This window comes from Callithrix jacchus, chromosome 8, assembly GCF_049354715.1.
Source record: "Callithrix jacchus isolate 240 chromosome 8, calJac240_pri, whole genome shotgun sequence".
NCBI classification, from domain to species: domain Eukaryota; kingdom Metazoa; phylum Chordata; class Mammalia; order Primates; family Cebidae; genus Callithrix; species Callithrix jacchus.
In genome coordinates, this window is record NC_133509.1 from 50,201,964 (window position 1) to 50,227,628 (window position 25,665).

Consider the following 25,665-nt stretch of genomic DNA (forward strand, 5'->3'; position numbering starts at 1 on the left):
CCAGGAGCTTTTTAAGCTTCATCCTGTATGGCTTATTTTGGATGATTTTTCAACCAGATAATAAAAAGCAATTTCAATTAAGTGCTGCAGTCACAGAGTTTACCACATGAAATCCTTCTAAGCTTCATTTCCACGTCTCTTCATGGGTACACCTCTAGCATTCGTTCATTCTTTGGGAAGCGTAGAAACATAGAAACCAAAATGTGTGTGCAGAGTCCCCTGGAAAAAATCCCAAACTTCCATCATTCCCCTATTCTCATTCGCTTCAAAAAGTAGTCGGCCTTGTGGAAATAAATGTAGAAGTCAGACTTTCAATCATCTTCATAAGCCAAAAAGTGTATTTGTTGCTTTTCCATTAAAAAGAGCAAAAATCACATGGGAGCCAGTATTTCTAAAACAATGAATCAAAACTTTGAAAGACCCATGTTCAGAAACATATTCATATTCTATATATTTATACATAAAATATATGTAACACTACACAATGCATGATGCTTTAAAAAAACCAGCATCAAGGTTATCTGCTGTGACTTCACATCAGCAGACAAAAGGAGGCGGACAGAATTCTGGAGTAAGATAACACTCATGTCAAAACAAATAACAAAAAAAAGCCATGGGTCAAATTCCCACTTCTACAATCAAAACTTATCATAGGAGCTCTTGAAAAGGAGTGCATCTGTCATATGTTAATGACTTCAAGCATTCACTGAACTTTAAGGTATATAGGAAAACTTAAAAGCACTTCACAACTCCTTGTGGGTATAATTAGCCTGTTGGAATTGTTGGCAATTCTCACTCTGGGACTTTAAAAGGTCACTCCACTCTTTAAGATACCAAATTTGGAGGCACTTTCCCTTCTGGACAGATTAGGCACACCCTGCAATTAGTATACACAGCTGCACCTGTTGCAAAACCTTCAATGATGTAAATGGGGACAGTCAAAAACATTCGAAATTCTTGAGGGATTATTAGATCTTGGAAACCAAGTGATGAACAAATCTGATGTCTGCTATTAAGGTGACGAATTGTGGTCACACCCTGACCACACACAGAAGCCACATTTTTTGTTATTTATAGGCAATTCCAGCTAACATAGAAACCTCAATCACTTGACTCTCTCAATCTTGTAAGCAGTCAACTTGCAATTTTGCTATTTAACAGAACTAAGTTTTTCATAATTTAGTTGAGTTTCTACAAAGAACAAAGAGAATTCCAAATTTAAAAAGAATACAAGTAACAAAAACAGCATTATTTATCTAAACTTTACTAAATCATGGTGAAATAAAAATACTGCTGGTCACATATGGGGAAAAGTCTTTGTAGTTTATAAATGTGTAGCTCAAAGCTACTCAAATACTTTAATCTGTTAATCCTTTACAAAAGTATTATGCACATTGACAATGGTAGTGATTTCATTGCTACAGTATAAAATAATATAGATATTTAAAAGAAATGTATTTAGGAAAAAGGTATGAATTTCAGAAATCAGATTCAAAGTTTGAGAAAGTCTGATATAACTGTCATTAAACAGTAGTAAAATCTTAAATACAAAGCCATAAATTATGCCCTTCCTTACTTCCTTCTGTCCTTTTCTAATGAAAGAGAAGCACAAAGAACAGGGTTCTAAAGCCCCTTTCTCTTTAAACCATGTGAATCTTAGACATTTTCTATGCCAGAAATCACTGTTCTGTGGCAGCTGATATATATGGCCACATAAACAAAAAAGAAATACCGTAATGCTGTTTTAAGCTAAGATATCCTTGGTATATCTATTAGGCAAAGAATCTCTTATTGTCACCACAATATGTGAAATATCATCATATATGCTTAAGCGCTTTTTCTTCATATAGAAACTCTTTACAAAACATAATTGAAATTTTATAAAACAGGAAAAGAGCTTTTTTTTTTAAAGGAGTTTTACTACCTTACTGCTAAGGAGGTATACTTTCTTCTGAGTGTATTAAACTATATGTAGAAATACTTTTAAAAGGTTAGTTGAAATAATAATATAAAATTATTTGAAGTGATGAGACTACTTCAAAATTAGCATTCTAACTTGAATAAAACCAACAGGAGCTGATTACTCCTGTTGGTTTTATTCAAGCAATTCTTATTGCTCTCCAAAAGTATTTTCATCTGATATTTACTTTAAAATGTGTATTTGTGTGTGTGTGTGTGTGTGTGTGTGTGTGTGCGCTCACCTTTAAAAAGTCATAGAATTATGGAATTGATCTTTTTTTAGGTTTGCTGTTGGGTCTCTATGGTAATCAAATTTAGAAAACTATAAATTATATTTAAATTTATTATTTACAAGCAATTAATTATAAGAAAAAACAGCCAGGTGGCTTTCATTACATAAATTACTGTTAATGACAGAGACCTCATGCTGCGACTGTATTTAGCATTTGCATGTGTCAAGTGCACATAGTGGTGTGAAACTCCCCTCTTCAGAGTGGAACCAGCCATTGAAGCAGAAAGCAAGATACCCAAGTTTCAGATCACACCAGAACCAGTCCTTTCGGTCTGACATATTCCAAAGGTTTCCAAATTTGTAGCAGAAAATCTGTCTTGCAATAACATTTTGGGGAAACAGCTTTCAAACCAGATACAGAATTACTGATCATCAAATAGTGTTTACTTACACTTAGTTACTTTAAGTCCTATCTGTATGATTTAAATATTACCAAAAAAAAAATGTTTAATCAATTTGCCGTAAACCAAGTAAGGCATCTATTAATGTCTCATAAATACAGTTTTTAAAATAATGTTTAATGTTGCTTTCCTACCACAGAAACTGTGCCAAATAAATGAACAATAACTCTCTCTTCAGGGTCTGTCTCTCTTGTCTTACTTAGCCTTTTGTAGTGATTCTTCCAACTCTACAGTAGGTATAAGTCCCTTCCAAAGACAATGAAGAATTTTACATCTTTATGCTGAGAAAAAAAAAACTTGAGTTTCAAGGATATAATAGGAGAATAGGAGTTCATATGATATAGAAGGAAACAGAAAGAAAATAAAAATAAATAGCAATTAAGTTTCATCCTATTTCAAACTCTATCCCAAATAGAGGCCTAAATAAGTATTTCCAACCCCTTCCGTCAGTACCATCAGAACAGGGAGAAAGTTTTATGAAAATGCTTTGTAAATGATAGAATAAAATTCCAAAATTACTAGTCTTCTTTTCTAAGCAAATAAAAAATTATTTAAAATTTAACTGAAAATCCTATATTGAGCTCCCTCTCTGGCATTCAAGAATTAACTGCCTAGTTAGATTATCTAACCCTCCACTTTTCTTCTTCCTTTAAGAAGTCTGCCTTATAAACAACCACCAGAGACAAGGATAATGGAAACAGGTTAGAAGGGAGTAGGTCTTTAGCCTCTGAGAAGTTAGTCTACATTTGGGGAGCACAGAGAAAAGGTGGACTTAAAATAAGGGCTAGTAGTTAAGGAAGGAGAATCTGCACTTACTAAGTACAAGGATAAAGTAACAAGATGGACTTTTTCAGCTAAAAGAAGGAACTAATTTACTCACATTATCTTTGGCCAAAGTAATGATCCTGGTGAAGGAGTGGGGTTTGTACATTTAGCGCCAATGACGCTGCCATGGCTCAAAAACATACCTTCTCTTTAAGAATCACTTTAGAACCACTTTAGCAGTTACACAAGAAAACCAACTTCACAGTCACATCTTACACCTCACTAAAATACCAAGTGAGAAACACAGACAAATGGACGTGGCCACCAAATATACAACAAGGAATTTATTGCTACTGAATTATAACACATGGCAAAATAATTATGTCTCCAGAATTCATGATCACCTGCTAACATCAGCCCCCTTGTTTTTCAAACTTAATGATGCCTGTTTGTCTCCATTATCAAAGTACCAAAGACACTGTCCCACACACTCTAAAAATACTGGCCAAAAGAGAAGTCCCAAAAGTGTTTTTGCTATCATTACAGTGTGTCCCCAGGAGGAAACAGTATTCATTACAGCACTTTTAAAACACTGAGTCACTAATTGACAGTTGCAACACATGCGAGGGAAAATGAAAGTTCCGTTATTAGAGGACATTAGAAGAGTTAGACAGAAGACAAGATGCAGGTGCTGATAGCCGGGCAGGTACAGGGCACACCACCAATGAAAACCATCAGCACCTTCCACTGGAGCGGCTGGTAGCATTCACTCTGAGCACATACGCTTAAGAATTCACAGTAAGTGAAATTCAAACTCTTTCCCTCTTACTGTTACATAATAATTTTTCAGCACCCTATCAAGATCTTTTCATGTATTCCTAATCTCAATCAGGAATAATAGTAGCTTTATCACTATGAATACAAAAACAAAAATTGAGAGCTACCTATCAATAAAAGCCTGAGTGTTTTGGTGTCTGGTGCAAGTTAATGATTCAGTGATACTGTGATCAGGTCATATTCATGATGAATTTTCAGAGGGCAGCCTAGAAAAGTCAGTCAGCACTGCTGTCTATTTTTATGATGCTGGAGGCAGTACAAGGTAGAGCTCACTGGTGCTGTGTGCCAGGCAGGACACGAGAATTTTACTCATAGGGTTAGGAATTCCAGCCCCAGAGAAGGCCAAAAGCAAAGGCCTAATGTAGACAGTTAAGATAAAGCAGCTTAGCTTCAAGAGGAAGCTAAAAATGTTCTGCTTTGGAAACTGCCATATTTGTGACCTCATGGCAGAAAACCAAAGAGCTCCACAAATCACGCAAGTAGTTAGTTCACTGGTGTTTCACAATGCCCTGTGGTGGCTCAGCTGTGAATCCCCAGAAAGAGAAGTTCATGAGGTTTAACAACAGGTGACAGATCACCTCAGTAGGTCCAATTTTGCAAAAATACCCATGCCAAAGACCATAGAGGCACTTGTTTGACATGGTCGAGGTTGGTAAGTGTTACACTAGTCTCCATCTGAATTATGTAAGCTACACGCCTAAGATTACAAAAAGAAAACGGGGGATAGAAAAAGATCAAATCTGCAATCACAAACCTGCCTTGATTCCAGCCACTAAAATGTCACATAAAGACTCCTTTTCAGTTCAAGTTAACCTGTCCTCAAGGGTAGGACACTTACACGTGGTACCTATTCTCAACCCCTAATGAAATCCCAGTTGGTAAAGTCATTCATATTCTAAAAGGGAACCAACTCCTCACTGCAGAATGTTAGCACTGCACAATAATCCACAGTTAAGTAAATACTAAAAGGAACCTTTTACTCCTTTTTTTTTTTTTAATAACCCTATTTGGGGCAACAAAACACTGTAGCATTACTTCCTAAAAATAAGAGAAATCATGTTGAATCACATGAAACAAATCTACTTACTGTCTGTCACTCCAGAATAAAAGTCAATGACTAACTCAGAATAAACCATTAAAATAGGGAAAAAGACAAACAAAAATGGATTGAAAAGTCTATCTACAAATGTTGAGGTAAGAATTTATCTAAGACCCTTTTCTTTTGTCCATTTTTACATCAAAGTTTCACAAACTACTGAAAACTATACTTTGATGGAAAACATGACTCTTCTACTAGTTCTCCTGGTGTACATGGTACCAGAATTAATGTCTTTGACATGTGGCTGTGGATTTTTACATTGCCACCAAAGTGCTCAGTTAATACAAATTTCACTAAACCAAGCCATAAACAAATCTTTAACTGAAAAGGTCTGTCTACTCGTTTATAATCTGTTACCTGGAAAAAAAGCAGAAGGTCTCTCTAGCCACCTAATCACCATATCAATGACACATGCCACAAGAGAGAAGCACTAGTTTATTTGATTGATCATGGTAGATAAACTCCAAATAACAGAGAAATTAACAAATGCTTGACATTTGCTCAACATCCATTATTCTGACACTGCTTTCAGAATTTCAAAGCCTGGGAGTATGCTTAATCAACATTCATATTCCCTTGTGAGCTACAGGCACCATATTGCACCCCGCCTTCATACTGATGAAAACTGCATATTGGCCATTTCCAAAATGTTCTGGGACTCCACACAGGGCCCCTTTTCTCTCTTGTTCCTGCTCTGCAGTTTTCTTTTAAACACTTCCAAGACAAAAGCATCTGCCAGTTTTTCTCTCTAGGGATGTATGTAAAATGAACTTAACAGTTTTAAGGCAGGAGTAACCCTCACATCTAAATTCATTCATAGGACAGAAAAGGGCCTAAGAGGCCTCTCCAGGGACAAAACCCTGCTGAAATTCTCCCCACACACAACAGTGGGAGCTTTATAAAATCTAAGTCCAGACAATTTCCAATTCAAATGCCCAACATAGCATGACCTTTGTCAGAGCTCTGAGCCCAAGATGCACCCATGATTTTTTATTCTAACCAGCACAGACATTAGACAGGGCACTATTGCTAAGCAGGAGGTTCAATATTTGCATGCTCTTCTATTGTGAAAATGTAACAGTGACAGCACTGTGTCAAATTCTTTTCCCTCTAGAACTTTAACTCCATAGGAGAGGCATGGCTGACAGATGACTCCCCAACATCTGTGTTATGTACACTGCACAGCTGAGGAGCCCTGGATCACTGTCAGAACATCGTGGAGCTGACCTGCACCTTTCTTAAGTCTTCTTCTTATCCCTGCCCCAACCCGCAAATATATAAATAACTATAATACAAATAGTGCAATTTTTAACAAAATGTAAAGATGGCAAGACAGATTAACATAATTTATAGTCATTAAGCTGTTCACGTAGCAGCTCAACATATGTTGTATAAATGTCCTATATCGAATAATTTATCAGATCTGACACAGTGCACATCATATTGTTTTATTTAATACACTTACTAAAATTTCATGGATCAAGCATCACTTCTGAAAGCACTGAGAAAGCACTAGAAAATATTTATTCACCTCCCGTGATTTATTTTGATTACCCTTACAGCTACAAGACAAAATGGAACTCACAAAATTACAAGGTTAAGGTTTACACAGCCATTGCTTCATATACTAAAATATAACAAATGGCTCCATGTCTGTGTTATATTTTACTTTCATTTAGTGTTAAGTAGAACAGTAGACCAAGCACTTATCTGCCTACTGAATATTTTAATATTTTTAAATAGTACTTAAATATCTTGGCCCAGAGAGTGGAAGCTTAAGTAACAATTTCAGGAAAGAATAGTAAGTCCTTTGTAGAGTACTAGTTAGAACAAAAAAAAAAAAAAAAAAAGCATGCTTCAAAGTGGTCATCTCCTCAAAGGAGATCATAAAAATAAGCACCGGCCCACATCAGAAAGTTAGCAAGAATTCAATGAATGCATGAAAGAACACAATACAATGATAGGCAATACAGGATAGAGCTGGAAGATCAAATCACAGCAAAGCACACAGCTCCAGTCCAAAGGATCTCACAATTAAATCAAATAGAAAGCAAAAGAGAGACATGTACACATTCCAAATGAACAGGTAAAAGTAACTACAATGGTCAAAACAAACAAAAATTCTCACTAGAGGTAATCTAATTTTCAAGAAACAAAAAAAAGGATTGGAGGGGGAGAGATGGAAAAAAGAAGGGAAGGAAAAGAGGGAGTGGGAAAGGGAGGGAAGGACAGAAGGAAGGAGAGAGGACAAGAGAAAGGGAGAAAGGGAAGGAAATAGATTAGACGTGCCACCGGAGATTCCTCGCACTTGAGATTCTTTGTCATCACTTTTCTCCTGAAATATTTTATCTGGGGGCAGGTCTCCAAGACGAGAAAAAGGAAATGAAAAGGATGGTAAAAAGATCAGCCATGGAAGAGGAGCTGAGAGCTTCAAAAGGCAAGGTCAACAGAGCTTTTCAAAAAAAGCATGAATGCTTGTGGGCCTGATCATGTCTGAGAGAACTATAAAAAACTTTATTGTATCAACTGCCTTGGGAAAGAATACCAAGCAAAAAATCTTTTGTTTCTAATGGGCTATTTTGTTTAAAATGCAGTAAAAGTGAGATGGGGACAAGACAAGAAAATTATCTTTTTTAATACCTAAGTTAGGCCAGGTGTGGTGGCTTATACCTATAATCCAAGCACTTTGGGAGGCAGATGTGGGTGGATCGCTTGAGTCCAGGAGTTCAAGAGCAGACTGGGCTTCACAGCAAAATCCCATCTTTAAAAATACAAAACATTAGGTGGGTGTGGTGGTACACACCTGTAGTCTCAGCTACTCAGGAGGCTGAGGTGGGAGGATCATCTGAGCCCAGGAGGTCAAGGCTGCAGTGAGCTGAGATTACACCACTGCACTCTAGCCTGGGCAAGAGAGCAAGACCTGGTTTCAAAAAAAAAAAAAAAAGTAAGTTCTATCTCCATTTATGAGTGATAAATGAGAATTGTTCCCGAGTACATACAAAATAATACTCTTCTCACAAAAAATACTCTCAGGTACCTAAAGAAGCTCCATATGTTTCAAGGTGTAAATACTACAATCCAGAAGCAAGGTGTCAGCTTCTCAAAAACTTAACCTTACCGTCACATGACAGGAGAAGTGACAGTCAATGAGATACTTCATGTGGAGCAAGGAAACCATGAAGCCATATAATATTGGATTGCAAGTCAGACGCAGAGTGACTTTAGATGAATAACAGGTTATTGTAAAAATACTGAAGGTTCTATCATACTGCACCCTCCGAAAGGAAAGATAAAGACTATGAAGTCAAATAGAGTTCAATATAAAAAACAGTAAAGTTCCAATCTCCCAAAAGAAAAGAACTAAAAATAGGAAAATAATCTTGCTCAGTTTAATACATGGTGATAATGGTACCTGAAAAATCCTAAGTACAGAATAACTTAACCCTTACAGCTTTATGTCTGAGCAAAAAACGACATTAGCCATAATGTAGGGTTTATATAAAAGTGAGCACCATTATTAACAGATAACCTTAAGAGTTGGATGGTGGTGGGGAGGTTATGTATCAAAAAACACAGTAAGAGGTCATTGAGAGCACTGAAGAAAAGAACAAGTTTAAGCGTTGCAAATTCTTGCTGGGACCCCTATCATCACCATCACTCTGGCATTTTATTTCTAAACAAGAAATATATTTTACCTTTCTGAGATTATTTTCTGGTTACAAGCCAACCATTATGAACCTTTCAGTGAATCACTGAATAGGGCACTTAAAGGGATAAACAATTATAAAAATAACTCTGTCACAGGCGCATACATTTTATTTTATTTAGTGATGTAATAAGCTTAGGGGCATATATCAGGTCCAAAATGGTCTTGGTCATTAATTTAAGCAATAAATCATAGGTCTTGCCAACAATGACGGCAAACAGATGCTAACAAGGAAATGTATTATTTAATATTGCCATGTGTTATAAAAATGTAAGTGTGTTTAAGACATGTCTTAAATTTTTATAATAATATGCATTTAATACATTACTGTTTTGACACATGCAGGAATCAGATTTATAGGTCCCATTCCACAGCTGCTTCTTCTGTGAACATGAGAGCATATTCTGGGTTTTGTTTTTTTTTTTAAAGAGGGGAAACCTTTAAAGTGCATGTTTGCAACAATATCTAATTGGCTGTCTTGCTGTTTTGTAGTAAATAATGTCAGCATTGAAACTCATCAAAAAGAATGAATCTACATACTTTGCCTGAATTTGAAAATAGACATTTAAGAATTATAATTTTTAAAGAAACATTATAGCCTAAGAAATACATAAGAGCACTTTTAAATCAAGTTGGCAACTAATTTTTTTTTTACATTCATTTTGAACTGTCCTGCATGATACCAGGCAAAAATTACTACTTTAATTACCAAGTTTACAAGTAAAGTTCAATATTCAAGAACTTTGATCTAAGAAAAACTCCACTTTGTATCTTCATGCAAAAATCCTAAGAATCAAATAGTAGTATACCAGAACACAAAGCAATTTAAAATGGAGTCTATCCATAAATTTGGCAAATTATATCAAACCATAATATTCCCCCTCTAATAGGTCCTTTCAGAACAGGTTTATATCCCTTTGCCAGCAGGTCAAATCCTCCTAGGAAGAGGGCTTGTGAGAAAAGGGGATTCGAGGCTAAAAGATTAATCCAAACCTCTTTTCAAAAAACATGAGCTTTTTTTTCACATCAACAAGACACTGACTCTACTAAATGTATTTTTGTTAACAATTGTTTTGTTTGAGTCTCCTTTTCAATCAACTCTCCTAACTGCTAGTATGGTCTTCCCTCTTTTTTGTGTAGGCAAGGAGTTCATTCTTTAGAACACTTGAGGAAGCAGTGCTCGGAGTATGGAAACTAAATTTTCTTCATTAAATCTACTGAAGCAGATATTAAAAATGCATTTAATATACTGGCAATGGTCGGTGGGCACCGCTGACTGTGACAGGCCAGTTACTGATGATGTGCCGTCAGATGGCCTTCTCAGCAGGCGCCTGGGTCTCAGGCTGCTGAAGGACAGCAATATCTTCCCTTGTGTGTAAGCTCTATTCATCTCCCAAGTATTTACTAAATCACAGGCCTCTGCACACATAGCCCACGTTTTCAGCGTATGCTAACAAATGATGGATGGCCTCGTCAATTCGTTATGTCCTGAAAGCATGGTTTCCTGCCATTCCAATCATCAAACCTCAGCGCTTCAGAGCTGATCAGTACCAGGGAATATATTTTGCAGGCTCGATTAAAAGAGTAGAAGTTCTTTCCATGAGAGTCTCTGGCACTTTCTTCAACTATTTGTTGTTTCAACCAATTATTTAGACAAAATATTCAATAGGTGCTCAGGTACTATAACATGGCCAGGTTTTTTCCTGATGTTCGCTAAGGTGCAATTTTTTTTATGGCAAATCAGTGGAGGTATTTGAAAATAAAATATTTGATAGTGAAATTCATGTTTTAAAACAATTTTCCTTCTAGGTACTGTGGGCAAAACCTTAAAAATACTTTATATCATATTATATTATATTATATTTCTTATATTGTAAGTATATTAGCCAATGCACTTCAAAGGAAATTCCAAGGCAACAGCCATTCTATAAATCATCTAAGCCTTTTAAGACAATAATTCACACACATTCTCTTAATTATAATCTAGATAAAGGCATAAAATGCTTAAAAATTCTCCTGACAGTTCCAAAGTTAGATGACAAAAGTTCAACTTGTCAAAGAGAACATCTTCTTAAAAGAACATTTCTTTTGAGTTCCAAGGTTATATATGTCAGTTGTCTTTTCCATAAGCCATAAGAACATTTTTATTTTTTTCTATAGCTTACCTATGGAACAAAAAATATATAAAAGCACACTCGTACCTTTTACTAAGAAACAGTAAACTTCATAAAAACAGATGAACTTACCACAACTAAACAGAAAGCTGAGCTTTGAAGAAATGGGGTGGTATTAAAGAGTCAAACAATTTGCTATAGATAAGCTTCTCCAAATGCTAAAAAAAATTTTTTTTTAAGGTGCTGGACTCCCATTTAGCCAACAGCCACATAGGCACCAATATACCTTCAGTCAGTGTAAGCTTCACCACGCTGTCCTGCCATTCACCTCAACCTTAACCTCAAAATTAAGCTCATTTTTATTGCGCACAAAGGTCATCTGTATTAGGTCAAAATTCAAAGTCCCTTGTCAGAAAAGGTTGATATATTCCAACCTTTCCTTTTTCGTGCATCAAATTTTTCATGGTAAAGTCATATTCAGCAGACAGTATATTCAGCAATTTATTGTGCCATTGTAATACAGTGCAAAATACAATCGTCCAAAAAGCTATCACATGAATAAAATATTTTTCATGACTAAGAACCAAATCTAGACTCCTTACACACCTCTAACAGAGGAAATAAAACTAACCAAGTCTTGTTTCCATGCTTCAGAAGAGTTATATGGGAAATAATTTTCCCTAAAATACAATCTATAACGTAACTATGCTTTTGCTTCCATAGTCTTTGGGAATAGGCAACTTTTTCTTTAGAGTGTCGCTCAAAATGTAAGTGACTTTTTTTTAATGCAAAAACCTCGAACCTGTTTTAATACTTGTATTCAAATCTGGCCTATGCAGTTTAACCAAAGTATGTCTAAACCTGAAACCCTCTCTTTGATCTAGAACCTAGAGGAAGATATGCTCTATGATAAAGTGAAAGCTAAAGAAGAAAAATTACTGTCTTGCCCAATTCACTACTATTACAATTATGTGATCAGCAGAACTGCAGAAATAAGTTAAATTTAAAGAAATCTTTGAAGGCAGCATTATAGAATACATCGTAATTAGTAAAACCCATAGCCTTAAGGAATAATAAATCTATTCTCTTTAAAGAGTTTATGCAACTTCTTTGTGTTTACCACAAGGTCTTTTCGTAATGAGTATCAGTATGATGAACGGTTTCAAGATCATTTTAAAAACCCTCATTCTTCAAATCTGATTAGTACCTATATCAAACACTAAAATCAATGTTCACACTCACATGATGATCTAGGGTATCCTCTAAAATCTCCCTGCTCTGGAAGACTTACACCTGAACTTACATATTTACTGGAGTCAAGCTACTTCCTGACACAGCAGAACTCTAACTCTAAATGTGGAACTCGCTCAAATATCTTTCATTAATTCATAACCCCCTTCTTACCAAGTTGAGACAAAAAAGCTAAAGAGGTTCCAGATATGAGTGGTTGCATTTGAGAAAAATAAGTAGACAATAAAAGACTTGGAAAGGGGTGGTTTTAAGCAAAATATTTTCAGTTCTAACATTCTGAGTCTAATTATCATAACCATAAATATATTGCAACAAGTAACCATGAATATGTAATGTTACCAATAATATAACAGCAGTAGCAACCAGTGTAGTATCAGGAACCATGCTAATCATTTTATATGTACTATCTCATTTCAAGTTCATAACAATTCCATTTTATGAATAAGGACACTAAGGCACCAAAAAGTGAAGAAACTTACCAATTAGATATCCTCCCTCTGTTTTTATATTGAACAACTGCCAAATGAAAGTGTTACATCTGAGCTTGATGTCCCTAAATTTAGCTAATTAATCTATTTTAAAAGAGATTCATTTTCCTAAATGAGACATGTATATATGGGTTTTTTAAAAAGTCAAGCAGTATTCTTTAGGTAAGTTCAATTAAATGTTCAGTATGAATGTACCATAATACTTAGAATATACTAGGTATTCCTAAGGCCCAAGACTAGAATTCCAGTTCCCATGCTAACTACAGTAAGGGAAAAATAAGGAGAAAGCTCAACAATCACAAAAAATCTTATAGTAATGAATGAGTCAACCATGGAAGGAGTGGAAGTCTCTTTAAAAAAAAAAAAAGACTATAAAAATCAGAACAAACTGGGTTAAAACACTTCTATAAAAGACATCCCTTGGAACCATAATGTACAAAAGTCTCAAACTGGTGATGAAGGGGCTGGAGAAGGGGGAAGTCCAGGTTATACCGTTTGCCAATTTGTGTGGTGTAAACACTCCCACCGTGGATGAATTTTAAGCTACCAATATGAGGTCGCAGTTCGTAGAGTCTGGAAAAGATGCTCACAATCAGCTCTCACAAGCTGGAAAGAGCACCAGCATCCACTGGCTGTAGGCCAAATTCAGCCCACAGACTTGTTCTGTTTGGCCAGGAAAATGTTGGCCCACACAGTGCTTTAAAAATTCAAACAAATTGACAACATTTAAAACTCAGGATATTTCATTTTTTCTTAAAAAAAAATCAGATCTAGAGCTGCTTTCTAAAGAGTACAAGGCCTGGCAGCACCGAGCCCACTGCATGGCACTGGACGGCTGGCATAAAGTGGCCGCTGCCTCGTCGGTACATACAACCATACTTTCACTTAGCTGCAAACCCAACCAGGTCAGCTTCATTCATTCACTTGTTGACACTGCCTGGTCCCTAGAGGGATGGCGGTCTGTGATCTCTAATTTAAAAGCATGAGTGAAAAGTTGCGCATCCACATGTGGAAATTCAGTCAAATCACTGGGTAGGACCCCTCCCTCAGTTTCTGCATCTGCAACATTAACAGATTTGACCAAATTATCTCTAACTGCAATCTTGATCCAACACTGGCTTGCTTTATAAGTCACTGAATCGGAATAATAAGAGAACTATGAAGGTCCCTCAGGAGCAGCTTTTATAATCTGCATGTGGAGATTTCCAAACGTACCCACCAGCATGCAAATAAAAAATTCAACATGTTATAAACTTGAGGTTAAATGTATTTTTACTTTATATATTTTAGTTGGCCTCAGAAAATCAGAATCTAGATAATTTTAACTTCATCCATTAGGAAACAGCTATTTGTTACACACAGGCTGTTACACTCAAGCTGGAAGAGTCTGTGGGCTTAACATTGTACAAGGAAGAGTCTGCCTCATATTCCCAGTCCATTTACCATCTTAGCTAAATGAGGCTCAAAGTTAAGTTAATTTCAAATTTTATTAGCTTTCCCTATTAATATTATCAGCAAAAACAAACGGCAGTGTAATATACCTAAAGCAAAGGATGGTATCAGCTTGAGAGAACTGTAAACAGAAACAAATTTTTTTAAAAATTGCCAGTCTAACTTCATGTGCAAATGTAGATAGAAGACATGTTCAAATGACTCTTGACCTCGGAGATCTCAACCGCAAAAGAAGCCACTTACAAGAGCCCTATAGATACCAAATCACAAGCTACAGAATCATAGGTGGATAAGGTATGCCACAGGCATGAATGTCCAACCACAAAATTTTCACCCTGCATCACTAATCATCCTAAAACATTCCTAGATTAAACAAAGACAGTTCTATTTGAGAATAAGCATAAATATCTATGACAAACACTAATTCATCAATGTGCTGAGTATAAATCTCAATCATTGATACTTGGCTGATCTGAAGATGCAGCAAGTCAGTTTGCTGGTAAGTGAGCTTAGCCAACACCAGCATCCCAAAGGTTAGACCTTTCCTATCCTATATAGTGATAACTGCCAATTTGGGAATTTTCAATAGACTTCAGTGATTTAAATATCAAGGGTCTGCTATGCCTCCTATTTCACATAACAGAAAAATACAAGCTCAGACTTTATATCTCATCCTTTTTTGTTCTTGGAACAAATGACAGGTCTTAACTAACAGTGACTGAAAAATACAAAATTAAAAGTAAATATATGTTGGGGGTAGGGGACAGTGATGATACACGAAGTATTTTAAATCTTAGTCTTGAATATGACTACTACTCCCAGGACAACCTCAGAAAAATATGAGACTTCACAAAGAATTGCCCCAATTAGCAGGGGCCGGTGTTTGGTCAGGGAAAGACCCAGTACTTACGTATTTCATTGAACAGCTATATTAAGAGGTATGAATCTACCTTACTTTTTTCTTCTACTTGAATTGCTTTGTTTCAAAATATTCATTCTCATAGTCTTGAGGTTATTGCTTTAAGTATAATAGCTTTAAACATTTTTTAGCAACTGAATCGTAGTATTTCAAACACATAAAAGGAATAGGTCCTGAGAAAATTTAGCATTTTACTTTGGATGAAAAATTGCAAAGCCTTCTCATTTTCTCGATGAGATCCCAGCTATTCATGAGGTCACTGAACCACAGCATGTTAAAACAACAAAAAAACTTACTTGCTGTCATGAACCCAGAACGAACAGAAAAAATATCACCCTTCAGCCAAGAGACATAATTTGAAGTGAGACAAGCCATGTCCCTGTTCCTTGGCATGAAGGAACCTTTGGCTTATAAGGAAGGACTACTGACTCTTCACTATATGTTTCATGAAAGGGTAGAGATAGAAAGAGAGGAAAGAAAAGGTGAAGCAGGTGTTAATTTTCCAAAGTGGCTAGAACAAGGCTGGATTTGTGATCAGCATGTACCATCTTTCCTACGTGGGTCACAGATTGTTCTACTCTAGCTTCAAACCCATGGACCAAACAATCCAGGATCTAGCTGTGGTCTGTTCCCCTAAGAAAGGGAGAACTGTCATTGAGTTAGAAGTTTCACCCTAGCAGCTTAAATGTATTCACTGTATGTACAGCTCACTGTGTAAGCAACTTGACAGCAGAATGGAGAAAGGAGAAACATATTTTCAAGTACATATTTGAAAACATCTCCCTTCAATAAAAAGACAATTGAAAATAAAGAAATATTTACTGTTTACCTATCTTCTATATGACCTTCATACCAGCACATGACTTCATACATTAAGGTCACTTTTCAGATTTACTCTAGTAAAATATATAATGATTGCTTTGTTTCTAAGGAAAATTCAACCAATACAGCAAAACTGTACAAAATGTGTAATAAAAAACATAATGGAAAATTCAGTCAACTTTGTCAAAAGTTAAAACAGTAAAATATCATTAAACTATACTTCTATTGAATCTTTTTTTCCCTAGGGAAATATATAATTACTCTTTATTGTACAAGCAATCATTCTGGTAAGGGTTATTACTTAGTAACCTAAAGTCTAGTGTCTGAACACAGATTTAAAAATGAGGTTAATATTCTAATCACATGAAAATTTCCCCCAAAATTAATAAGAAATATAATTAGCATGTGGATTCTTCTCAGAATAACATTGTCTGAGGCTTTCTTCGAATACTCCTTTGCAAAGAATTAAAGCTCATATCCCTTTCACAGCTACAGGATTCAAAGACGCACAAATAGCCAATAAAAGCTAAACACTTCTTTTAGAAAGTGAAGGGGCCATACACAAATACAAGAACCTTTCAGAAAATTCTTTAAAGCTAAGCTACAATGTAGCAACAAAGTAAAAAATGTCAAATCTTACAGAAAAAAATTCTAAAAGATTACTAAAGAAAACACATGAAATAATCAAACTCTTGTCTTAGACATTCCTACCTAGTCTAATGATCAATACAGAAATAACCCTAGACATCTTTTCTGGGTATATGAACATTAATTGTAAATATCACATAAATTAATTCTATTTCTAAGGCAAAATCATCAATAGAATTTCCAGTTCAATAAAAGCCTTTCTCTCTCTTTCTGGGCAATTCTCACTTATTATTCTGGAACTCAGGTCCACCACAACATTATCATAGTGTAGAAAATTGACCATAAACTGAGAATCAACTTTCATTTCAATTGAGAGAGACAAAGCAAACAGGAATAGTATTTCAATTAACTACACCAAGCCCTACAGTATTAATTATGCATTGCAATGCTTCCTCATTCTTAAAAATCAGTGAATCTAAGTTTAAAAGGTTTTTTAAAATGTCATTATATCACTGTGAAATACTTAAAGAAAGTTTCTATTAACTATGCAATATCCAACTGATAATCAAATCTTACATGCTCAGCCATATAACCAACTCTTCCATATAGACATTTTCATTTTCTGTAAATCTAATGCCCTTTGTTTCAAAGCAAAATTGTGTTTTATATGTTTCAAAAGGTTACTACTCAGACATTTCTTCTACTGTAGATCAGCTACTACATTCTAACAAAAAATCATATTTACCTATCATTAAAAACATAGGGAGCTGTACACTACGCTGTTTTACGTGCCTTGTTTCACTTAATCCTCACCACAGCCTTAAGGAACTGAACAAGGAGAGACAAGAGAGAACGGGATTCTGGAGCCAGACTCTACTTGGGTTTGATACCCTGCTTCCTTTACTTCCCAGCCGTCGGACTTCACCTCTCCTTTTACAGATGAGACAACTGTCACTCAGATAAAGAGAGGAAGAGCCAAGTCATTTCTCAAGAAGAAACTATAATAGGACACAAGAATAATGGAATACAAGACTCCCTCTGGAAAAAGCAGGCATCTTAAAATGCATCATGCGTTGGGGGTGGGAGGGATTGTTCAAAAAAGACAGTCATAACCAGTGGCAACTCCAACTAAACCAAACCACCTCAATTAAGTGTAAGCGCTAAGGAAAACTGTTGTGCCTGTCCCAAGCAAGGTTTCTTAGCTACTCCACTCCTTACCAGATTGGACTCCTAAGTTCACCAAGAAACACTAAGCTCAACTCTGTATACGGTATGATACACACTAGAGCCAGCTTTAACTTGTTTTCTGGTAGAGAGGTGAAGATTTTAAGAAGATGACCAAGTACACTGGTTTAAGCACGGATGACCAGCCAAACAAGTTTTTAACTAGTACTTTTGAGATTTTACTAGAAACAGGAATCTAAAGTACCTCCTATAAGTGAATGATTGCCTATGTCATGATTTAAAAGTGGGAAGACAGTAGGAGATGTGGGCCAAGAGAGAAAAAAAAAAACTTCTTCAAACACCATTAGAGAAATTAGGTATAAATTTGATAAAGATATATCAAAACTATACAGACATCTACTTACTTAGCAATTTATAGTATCAAGTGTTTGAACTACGATTCATTAGTACAGCGACTAAATAACTAATATATGGTAAGGGATCTCAAGGGAATGTTAAACTTGTGCCAGAGGGCTTGGTCTACTAGCAAAATAATTTCCAACAAAAATATATCTTACTTATTCTAATCCTAAGAATGCTACTTAACTATATCTGAACTATTCGACAAATTCTTTGGTTTCTAACATTCTAGGATCCTAATACTTTATACCTATTGGATGTGTCTTTCACTGTTTCCTCAGACTATGAGCTATCCAAAATTAGTAACTACATTATTCTAGCTATTGTTTTGTTTTGTTTTTTAGAAATGAAGACCTGCTATGTTGCCCACGCTGGAGTACCGTGGCTATTCACAGGCACAACTACAGCACACTACAACCTCAAAACCCTGAGCTCAGGTGATCCTCACAGCTCAGCCTCCTAAGTAGTTAGGACTACAGGTGCCCGGCTGTTTTGTTGTTGTTGCTGTTTGTCATTGCTGTTTTAATACCCAAATAGTGCCACAAACATAGTGAGCACACTATTATATACCACATGCTTGTAAGTGGTAGAAAACTCTACAAATAAATGAAAATCATGGGCTAATGGTGAGATAAATCATCTCACATAAAATAGTGGCAGTGGGTGATATTGGTTAAATGAATATTCTGGTGAAAGAAATAGAAAATCACCATTAGGCAAATACCAGTAATAACTGTCACATGAAAAAAATCAATTGATGCCAAAATCAATGGGGAAAAGGGTGATGAGAAACAAGAAATTTGCACGGTCTCAATGCATATCCTCACAAGGTATTTATTAAAAGGAACAAGAGTGACTTTACAGTGCAGTTGTAACAGTTTAAGAAAAAAAAAAAAAAAACTCAGAAGTAAACCCACACCAAGGAAACTGGGGTGGAGTGTCCCAAAAGGAAGAATTAGGGAAGAGGTACGAGAAGGTTCTAGGAGCTGAAACTACTCATGAGGTGGTCCTAGTAGATATTAGTAAGAGTTTGTCAACTAGGCAGTTTCTGGAACAGAGTTTATGAGTATGGGTTGAGCACACAAGGCTAAACCACCTCGTGATGAAAGAGTTCAGGTTTAGTCAGCAGTCGCAGCTTGATTAGGTATAGACTACCTGCTTCTGGACTCATAGGGCAGATTTGCAATTTACGGTTGATATTTCTGCTCTCAAGTAATGCATAAGATTCTATGGTGAAACATACTAGTTCTCCTGTACATTTCCAATTTTTCTTCTTTTGAAGCAATGCCAATGTCATAAGTCGTAAAATCACTTTTCTATTAAAACAGTTATTTTTGTTGATTATAAAGATATTAAAGAATTTCAGAATTAAAAAAAAAAAAAACTAACAGATTAGAACTACCATCTCCTGAGCACAAATCAAGGCAGATACCACCTTAATCAAGTGAATAAGGTTAACATCACCAAAAATAAGACATATGAAGTCACAGTCCTGATGTAATGCACTAAGTAGGCCACACCATCACTCCCGGGGTACTCTTGTCAAAAGGGTTTACCCTCAATCTAACCATGAGAAAACAAACACCAACACATATAAAAGGACATCCACAAAACTGACCAGTACTCTTCTAAAGTGTCAAAAGCACAAAAAAAAGAAATACTAAGAAACTGTCAGATTGGAAATGACTTAAGACATTACAATTAAATCTAATGTGTGATCCTACAAAAGGAACATCAGTGAACAAACTGGCAAAGTTCAAACAATGGGTCTGCAGATTAACAATATTGCATTAAAATGAACTTACTGATTTTGACAATTGTACCATAGTAATGTTAACGTTAAGAGAAGCTGGGTGAAGGGTATATGAGAATTCTCTGTAATATTTCTGCAACTTTTCTGTAAGCTTAAAATTATCCCAAGAAAAAAAACTCCATAAACTAACATATAATCAAATATGTATGTAGTGTTTGGGCAGGAAAGAATAATGTAAAATATAACCTTGTAAGTAACAGCTGATTGGACTGGGGGCTTCTAAGAATATCCACAAGAAAGATTAGAAAATGTAAATCAATAAAGGTGTCCTCAGCAGGTACTCAAATGCAGTATGTCCTATGTTTTAGGTGCCAAAGGGCCCATTACAGAAAGTCTTCAATTCACATTATTTTTTTATAAAGTTGATGAGAATTGTAAAAAGTACAATTCCTGGTTGGGGCCACTGTCTATGTGGGGTCTGCATGTTCTCCTCACGTCTGCGTGAACTTTCTCTCAGTACTCTGGTTTCCTTCCATATCTCAATGATGTGTGTGTTCGCAGAACTGGTATGTCTAAATGGTCCCGGTGTGAATGAATACAGGAGTGTGTGTGAGTGTGCCCCTGCAGAATGGCTTCATGCCTTGCAGCATGAGCTGCCAGAGGTCACTTACAATCCTAAACCGGAAAAAGTGGGTTGGTAAATGAATGAATGGATGAGTGAATGAATGAATGAATGAGTATAAATTACTGTAAAATAAAAATTCATAAATCTATGACAATCATACAAATGCATGACAACAAAGATGCAGTACACAAGTGCTCGGCAAGATCATCACATTTGTTATTGTTTGCTTTTCGTTTTTAGAGACAGTCTAACTCTTGTGGCTCAGGCTGGACTGCAGTGGCACGTTCCTAACTCACTGCAGCCTCAAACTCCCAGGCCCAATCAATCTTTCATCCTCCGCATCCTGAGTTGCTGGGACTACTGGCATGTGCCACCACACCTGGCTAACATTTTAATTTTTTGTAGAGACAAGGTCTCGCTCTGCTGAACAGGCTATTGTTTGCTTTTGAACACATGGTGGTAAGAGGTGCATCTCACAGATTTCACTTTGCAAACACATACTCTTAGATTTAACCCACCAACCACTATGACCACTATCACCAAAATTGGGTAAATAATTACCTTACTTGTTTTTATTCATCTTTCTTAAATGTATGTAAGCTCACGTTAATTTCAATGTTTAATATTAGCTGTTTTGGATTTTAGAAGTTTGGTGATGTTATTATGGCCAGAAATATGCTATAGGAACTTAATTCTTGTTTACAACAATTAGCATACAGTAAACCTACTCTTGTTATACACTGCTGTGCTTAAAGTTGCAGTCTCCAAGGCCCTACTGAAGACATTAAATGATGACTTACTATATTGTAAAACTGCAGAAATGAAAAGAATAGAATGACAGTGAATTTTGGAGTTGTAAGATATTAGAGATCACGAAGTCCTAATCCTTCATTTTAAGTGAAGGATTCTGAGACCAGGTAAAACACATTGACTTTTCTGAAAAGATATAATTCAGTAACTTCAGTGAAAACAAGCCATGAAGAAGTGAGACCACCCCTGAAGTCACAGAAAGAGGAAAAAAATAAGCTGGAGAAAAAAATTAAGCTACATCTTCACCTCTCAGCATTTACTAAAATAAATTTCAGTCAGAAATATTTAAAAATTAAGAATAAAAAACAAAGCCATAAAGAATCAAAAAGAAAATCTAGGTGATATAATTTTTTCTTTCATATATTAAAATAGAAAAGACCTTCCAAAATTTAAGGCAAAAATGTCAGAAAAAAAAAAGCATACATTCAAGTTATGGTTAAGACACTATATCAAAAGCAGAACAATATTTAAAAGCAAACAACTGAGAAAAAATATGCAATATGACATATATAGGACCAACATCCTTAACATATGCAGATCAATAAGTAATAAATCAATAAACAATAACAACAAACATGCCAACAGAAAATTAGGCAAAGGATAGAAAACAGGTAATTCAAAAGAAAAATAAATGGTCAAAAAAAATTTTTGGAAAAAGGTACAATCCATAATAAGCTTTAAAATGCTAACTATAAAATGTCACTCTTGGTTGAATATATTAAAGATTAAATAATGTTTCTCCTCAATACTGGAAAAGTTGCAGAGAAAGACATTTCCATGTTCTGCTAGTAAAAGGATTAGTACAATCTTTTTAAAATCTGTTAATATATATCAAAATCCTTGAAAACATCATTATCCTTTGATTTGAATTGGCTAGTGATCGTCAAAGAGTGGCTGTGGACTCCTAGAGTCCCTGAGACCTTCTCACAGGTCTACAAGGTCAACAGTATTTTTATAAAAATAGTAAGACGGTATTTGCCTTTTGCCCTGTATTCACATTTGCACTTATGGTACAAAAACAGTGGTGAGTAAAACTGCCAGCTCTTAAACATAAATCAAGGCACAAAACAGGGCACCATAACTGTACTAGTAGTCACTGTATTCACTGCCACACACATGCAGAAAAAAAAAAAAAAAAAAAAAAGCAAAAAACTTTCACTTAAGAATATTAGCTTATTAAAGTACAGTGGCATGGTCTCAGCTCACTGCGGCCTCCGCCTCCCAGGTTCGGGTGACTCTTCTGCCTCAGCCTCCTGAGTGGCTGGGAATACAGGCATGTGTCACCACACCACACTGGTTTTCGTGTTTTTGGTAGAGACAGGGTTTCACCATGTTGGCCAGGCTGGTCTTGAACTCCTGGCCTCAAGCAATCCGCCCACCTTGGCCTCCCAGGGTACTGGGATTACAGATGTGAGCCACTGCACCTGGCCTACATTTTACTTTTTTAATAATTCCACTCAATTAACTCATTCTGACCATTTAGGAAGTAAAATATGTTTTCTGTAGAATAGTGTTTCCCATATTTGGTGACCTTAATTTTATTTGCTTCATTCTTTCCCTGCAACAGCAGCTTTATTCATGTCTAACTCATCCAAACATATTTGTATCACTTCCTCATATATCCTAAGAAGTCATCTGGTAGACATGTAAGCATATAGCTGGAATATGTGGAAATCCATCAAAAATTTGGCTATAAGAAAAATGTAGATACCCTTGAAAAGTTAAGCTCAAAAAAATGATTACCAAATGAATTTTTAAAAAAGGATAATTGCTTATTAATTGTATTAAATCTCAACCTGTGAATATACAACATTTTAACACTCTGTATGACTAGAGTAAATACAAAGCACATATACTTAATATCAAAGTATGATGTCTGCCTCCCAGGAAGGCACTTGTATGACTGAGAGCTGAACTATCTACTTTTTCTATGGAACACCATTTTACCTGAATGATGAACAAAGTATGATTATTCAGATTTAAGTATCTGGCAGACATTTTCTCAAAAATAAACAATGTGAGCCTGTCATTTCAAAGAAAACAACTGATAGCATTTGTTGCCAATGATAAAATTTGAGCTTTCAAGGGGAAATTCAAATACTGGAATGCTCATATCCATCACCACAAGCTTGACAGCTTCAAATCTTACACACTTCCGATGAGATTAGAGATGATATTAATACAATTTTATGATATTGTATAATGAAAGGTGACAACATTTGTAAGATCTGCATAACTAACAAGCAACATTTTACAAAGGAATAGTGCATGATGATAACAAATCAGGTGTGGGTAAAAAAAAAATCCATTCAGAGTTCAAAATAGGCCAATGGATTGTAATGTAACAAAGTAACAATCACCTTGATACAGTGATTCACCCACCTCAGCCTCTGGAGTAGCTGAGTAGCTGGGTCTAAAGGCACCTGCCACCACATCCAGCTAATTTTCCGCATTTTTATTAGAAACGGGATTTTGGTACACTGCCCAGTCTGATCTCAAACTCGTGGCCTCAAGCAATTCTTCCATTTTGGCCTCCCAAAGCACTGGGATTATAGGCGTGAACTATCACACCTGGCCCTAAATAGCTCTTTAATCCCTTCATTTGCAGATTAGTAATTCAGCTCTCTCTAAATAAAGTCTCCTGCTGAAGGAGAGTTATTTATTCCCTGAATGGCATTTGGGAAAAGTGAAAAATATTTGAGCATATCATGAATAAGAAAGAAATGAGCATAAGTGAACATGCCAGACAACATGGTATCCCACAGGAAGCGAGCCTTTTATAAGTGCTGATAAAAGTAATGGATGTTTACTTATCATAGAGAAGACAAGGTATTTGCTATAGGAAAAGAAAAAAAAAAGAGGGAGAGGAAGAGAAAGAGAAGCGAGAGATTGCATACATAGAGAGAGGAGAATATGAAAATGTACGCTTTATCTTAAAACTGCCCAGAAAAATCTACCTATTCCCTTGGCTGACCAGTCTTCACCCAATTCACTGTTCATGTGCAGAACTGGCAAGTGTTAATGACATAAAATTAAATTACATGTCAATTTTGTTCCTTCTTAGCAAGTCTGATCAAATACTAAAGGCTATAAAGGGATAAATATTGCCCTAAATCAAATGTGGATAATATGGGAAAGAGACTCCTTCATTTTACAGCTAGGCAAACCAAGTCCTTCAAAAAGGGAAGTCATAACAGAACTTAAACTTATGCTTCAATTTATACTTTAATACCTATTGTCCAATAACCTCTCTGTCCTTAAAAAATCACTTCTGTGGTGATGTTTGTCCGGGGGCTGAATATATCAAGGATGGGGAAGCTCTCCTTTAGGGATAACCTAATGCCACAAAACAAAATGGTACAGGTTTGGATTTGGTTTTTCACTAGAAATAAAGTAAACATTCTCTATTTTGAACACAACATAAATACAGTGACCTGGTTGCCCTCAACTGGTTCCTCATGTAAGGTCTGGATCTCAGTTTCCACATCATTAAAATGAGAAATTTATATAATTCCCAAAGTCCTTTCTTAGAAAGTTGGACAATTCTAAAATCGCTGAAAAAATAAGTGTTTGGGGGAAGAAGGAAGTATGAAATACATTCAGAATGTGTGCACATGTCATTTACATGGACAAACTTCAGATCTGGTTGTTCAGATGGCCAATGACCCAACAGTGGAATCCCTGGGGTACCCTGCTCTCTGACTGGACTGAGAACCCCTGAGGTCACTTAGTTGCGCAGTCAACAATAAACGCCACAGTCAAACAGTATGAAGCCGCTTTATCCTATGCTCCGTTCTTTCCAGTGGCCAATGGAAAAGCGTCCTCCATTTCCTCCTTTCGAATCTACAGTTCATATTCCCACCCATCATTCATTCCTAGTATCTGTCAATTAACCTCTGGTCTTTTATGAAGCACCTACTATGTGCACTCATCACCTAGCACGTACCAAGTTTTCTATAAATATCTGTCGACTTGAATTTAATTGCAAGGCCTTGGGGAGGCTGCCATGAACTCACCCGTTAAGAGTGTTGTGTGGACGGAAGGTGAAAGAATAAACCTTTTGTCGCCAACCTTGACCTCCTAATGTCTGACACTGGTGTTCCTCCCCACTCATGTGTGACACGTGGTTCCTAAGCGCTGCCTGGGAGGGCCAGGCACTGCTACTGCAGGCAAAGGGCTGTGAGAGGGGAGAGATGGACA

At 36.1% G+C, this 25,665-nt stretch overlaps 1 protein-coding gene across 9 annotated transcripts in view; it reads right to left on the minus strand.

The window, feature by feature from the left end:
* CDIN1 (CDAN1 interacting nuclease 1) overlaps positions 1-25,665 on the minus strand; it is a 307,237-nt gene that overhangs the window by 281,259 nt on the left and 313 nt on the right. For 2 of the 9 annotated variants that reach the window (XM_054239748.2, XM_078334405.1), the window contains exon 1: positions 104-25,550. The exons of 6 other annotated variants lie outside the window; for them this stretch is intronic. In XM_054239748.2, coding sequence (XP_054095723.1) covers positions 104-108 — 5 coding nt within the window. In that variant the 5' untranslated portion in view covers positions 109-25,550. Of the gene's footprint in view, positions 25,551-25,665 lie in introns of those variants that run through there. One more of the 9 variants, XM_054239749.2, reaches the window with a different exon arrangement.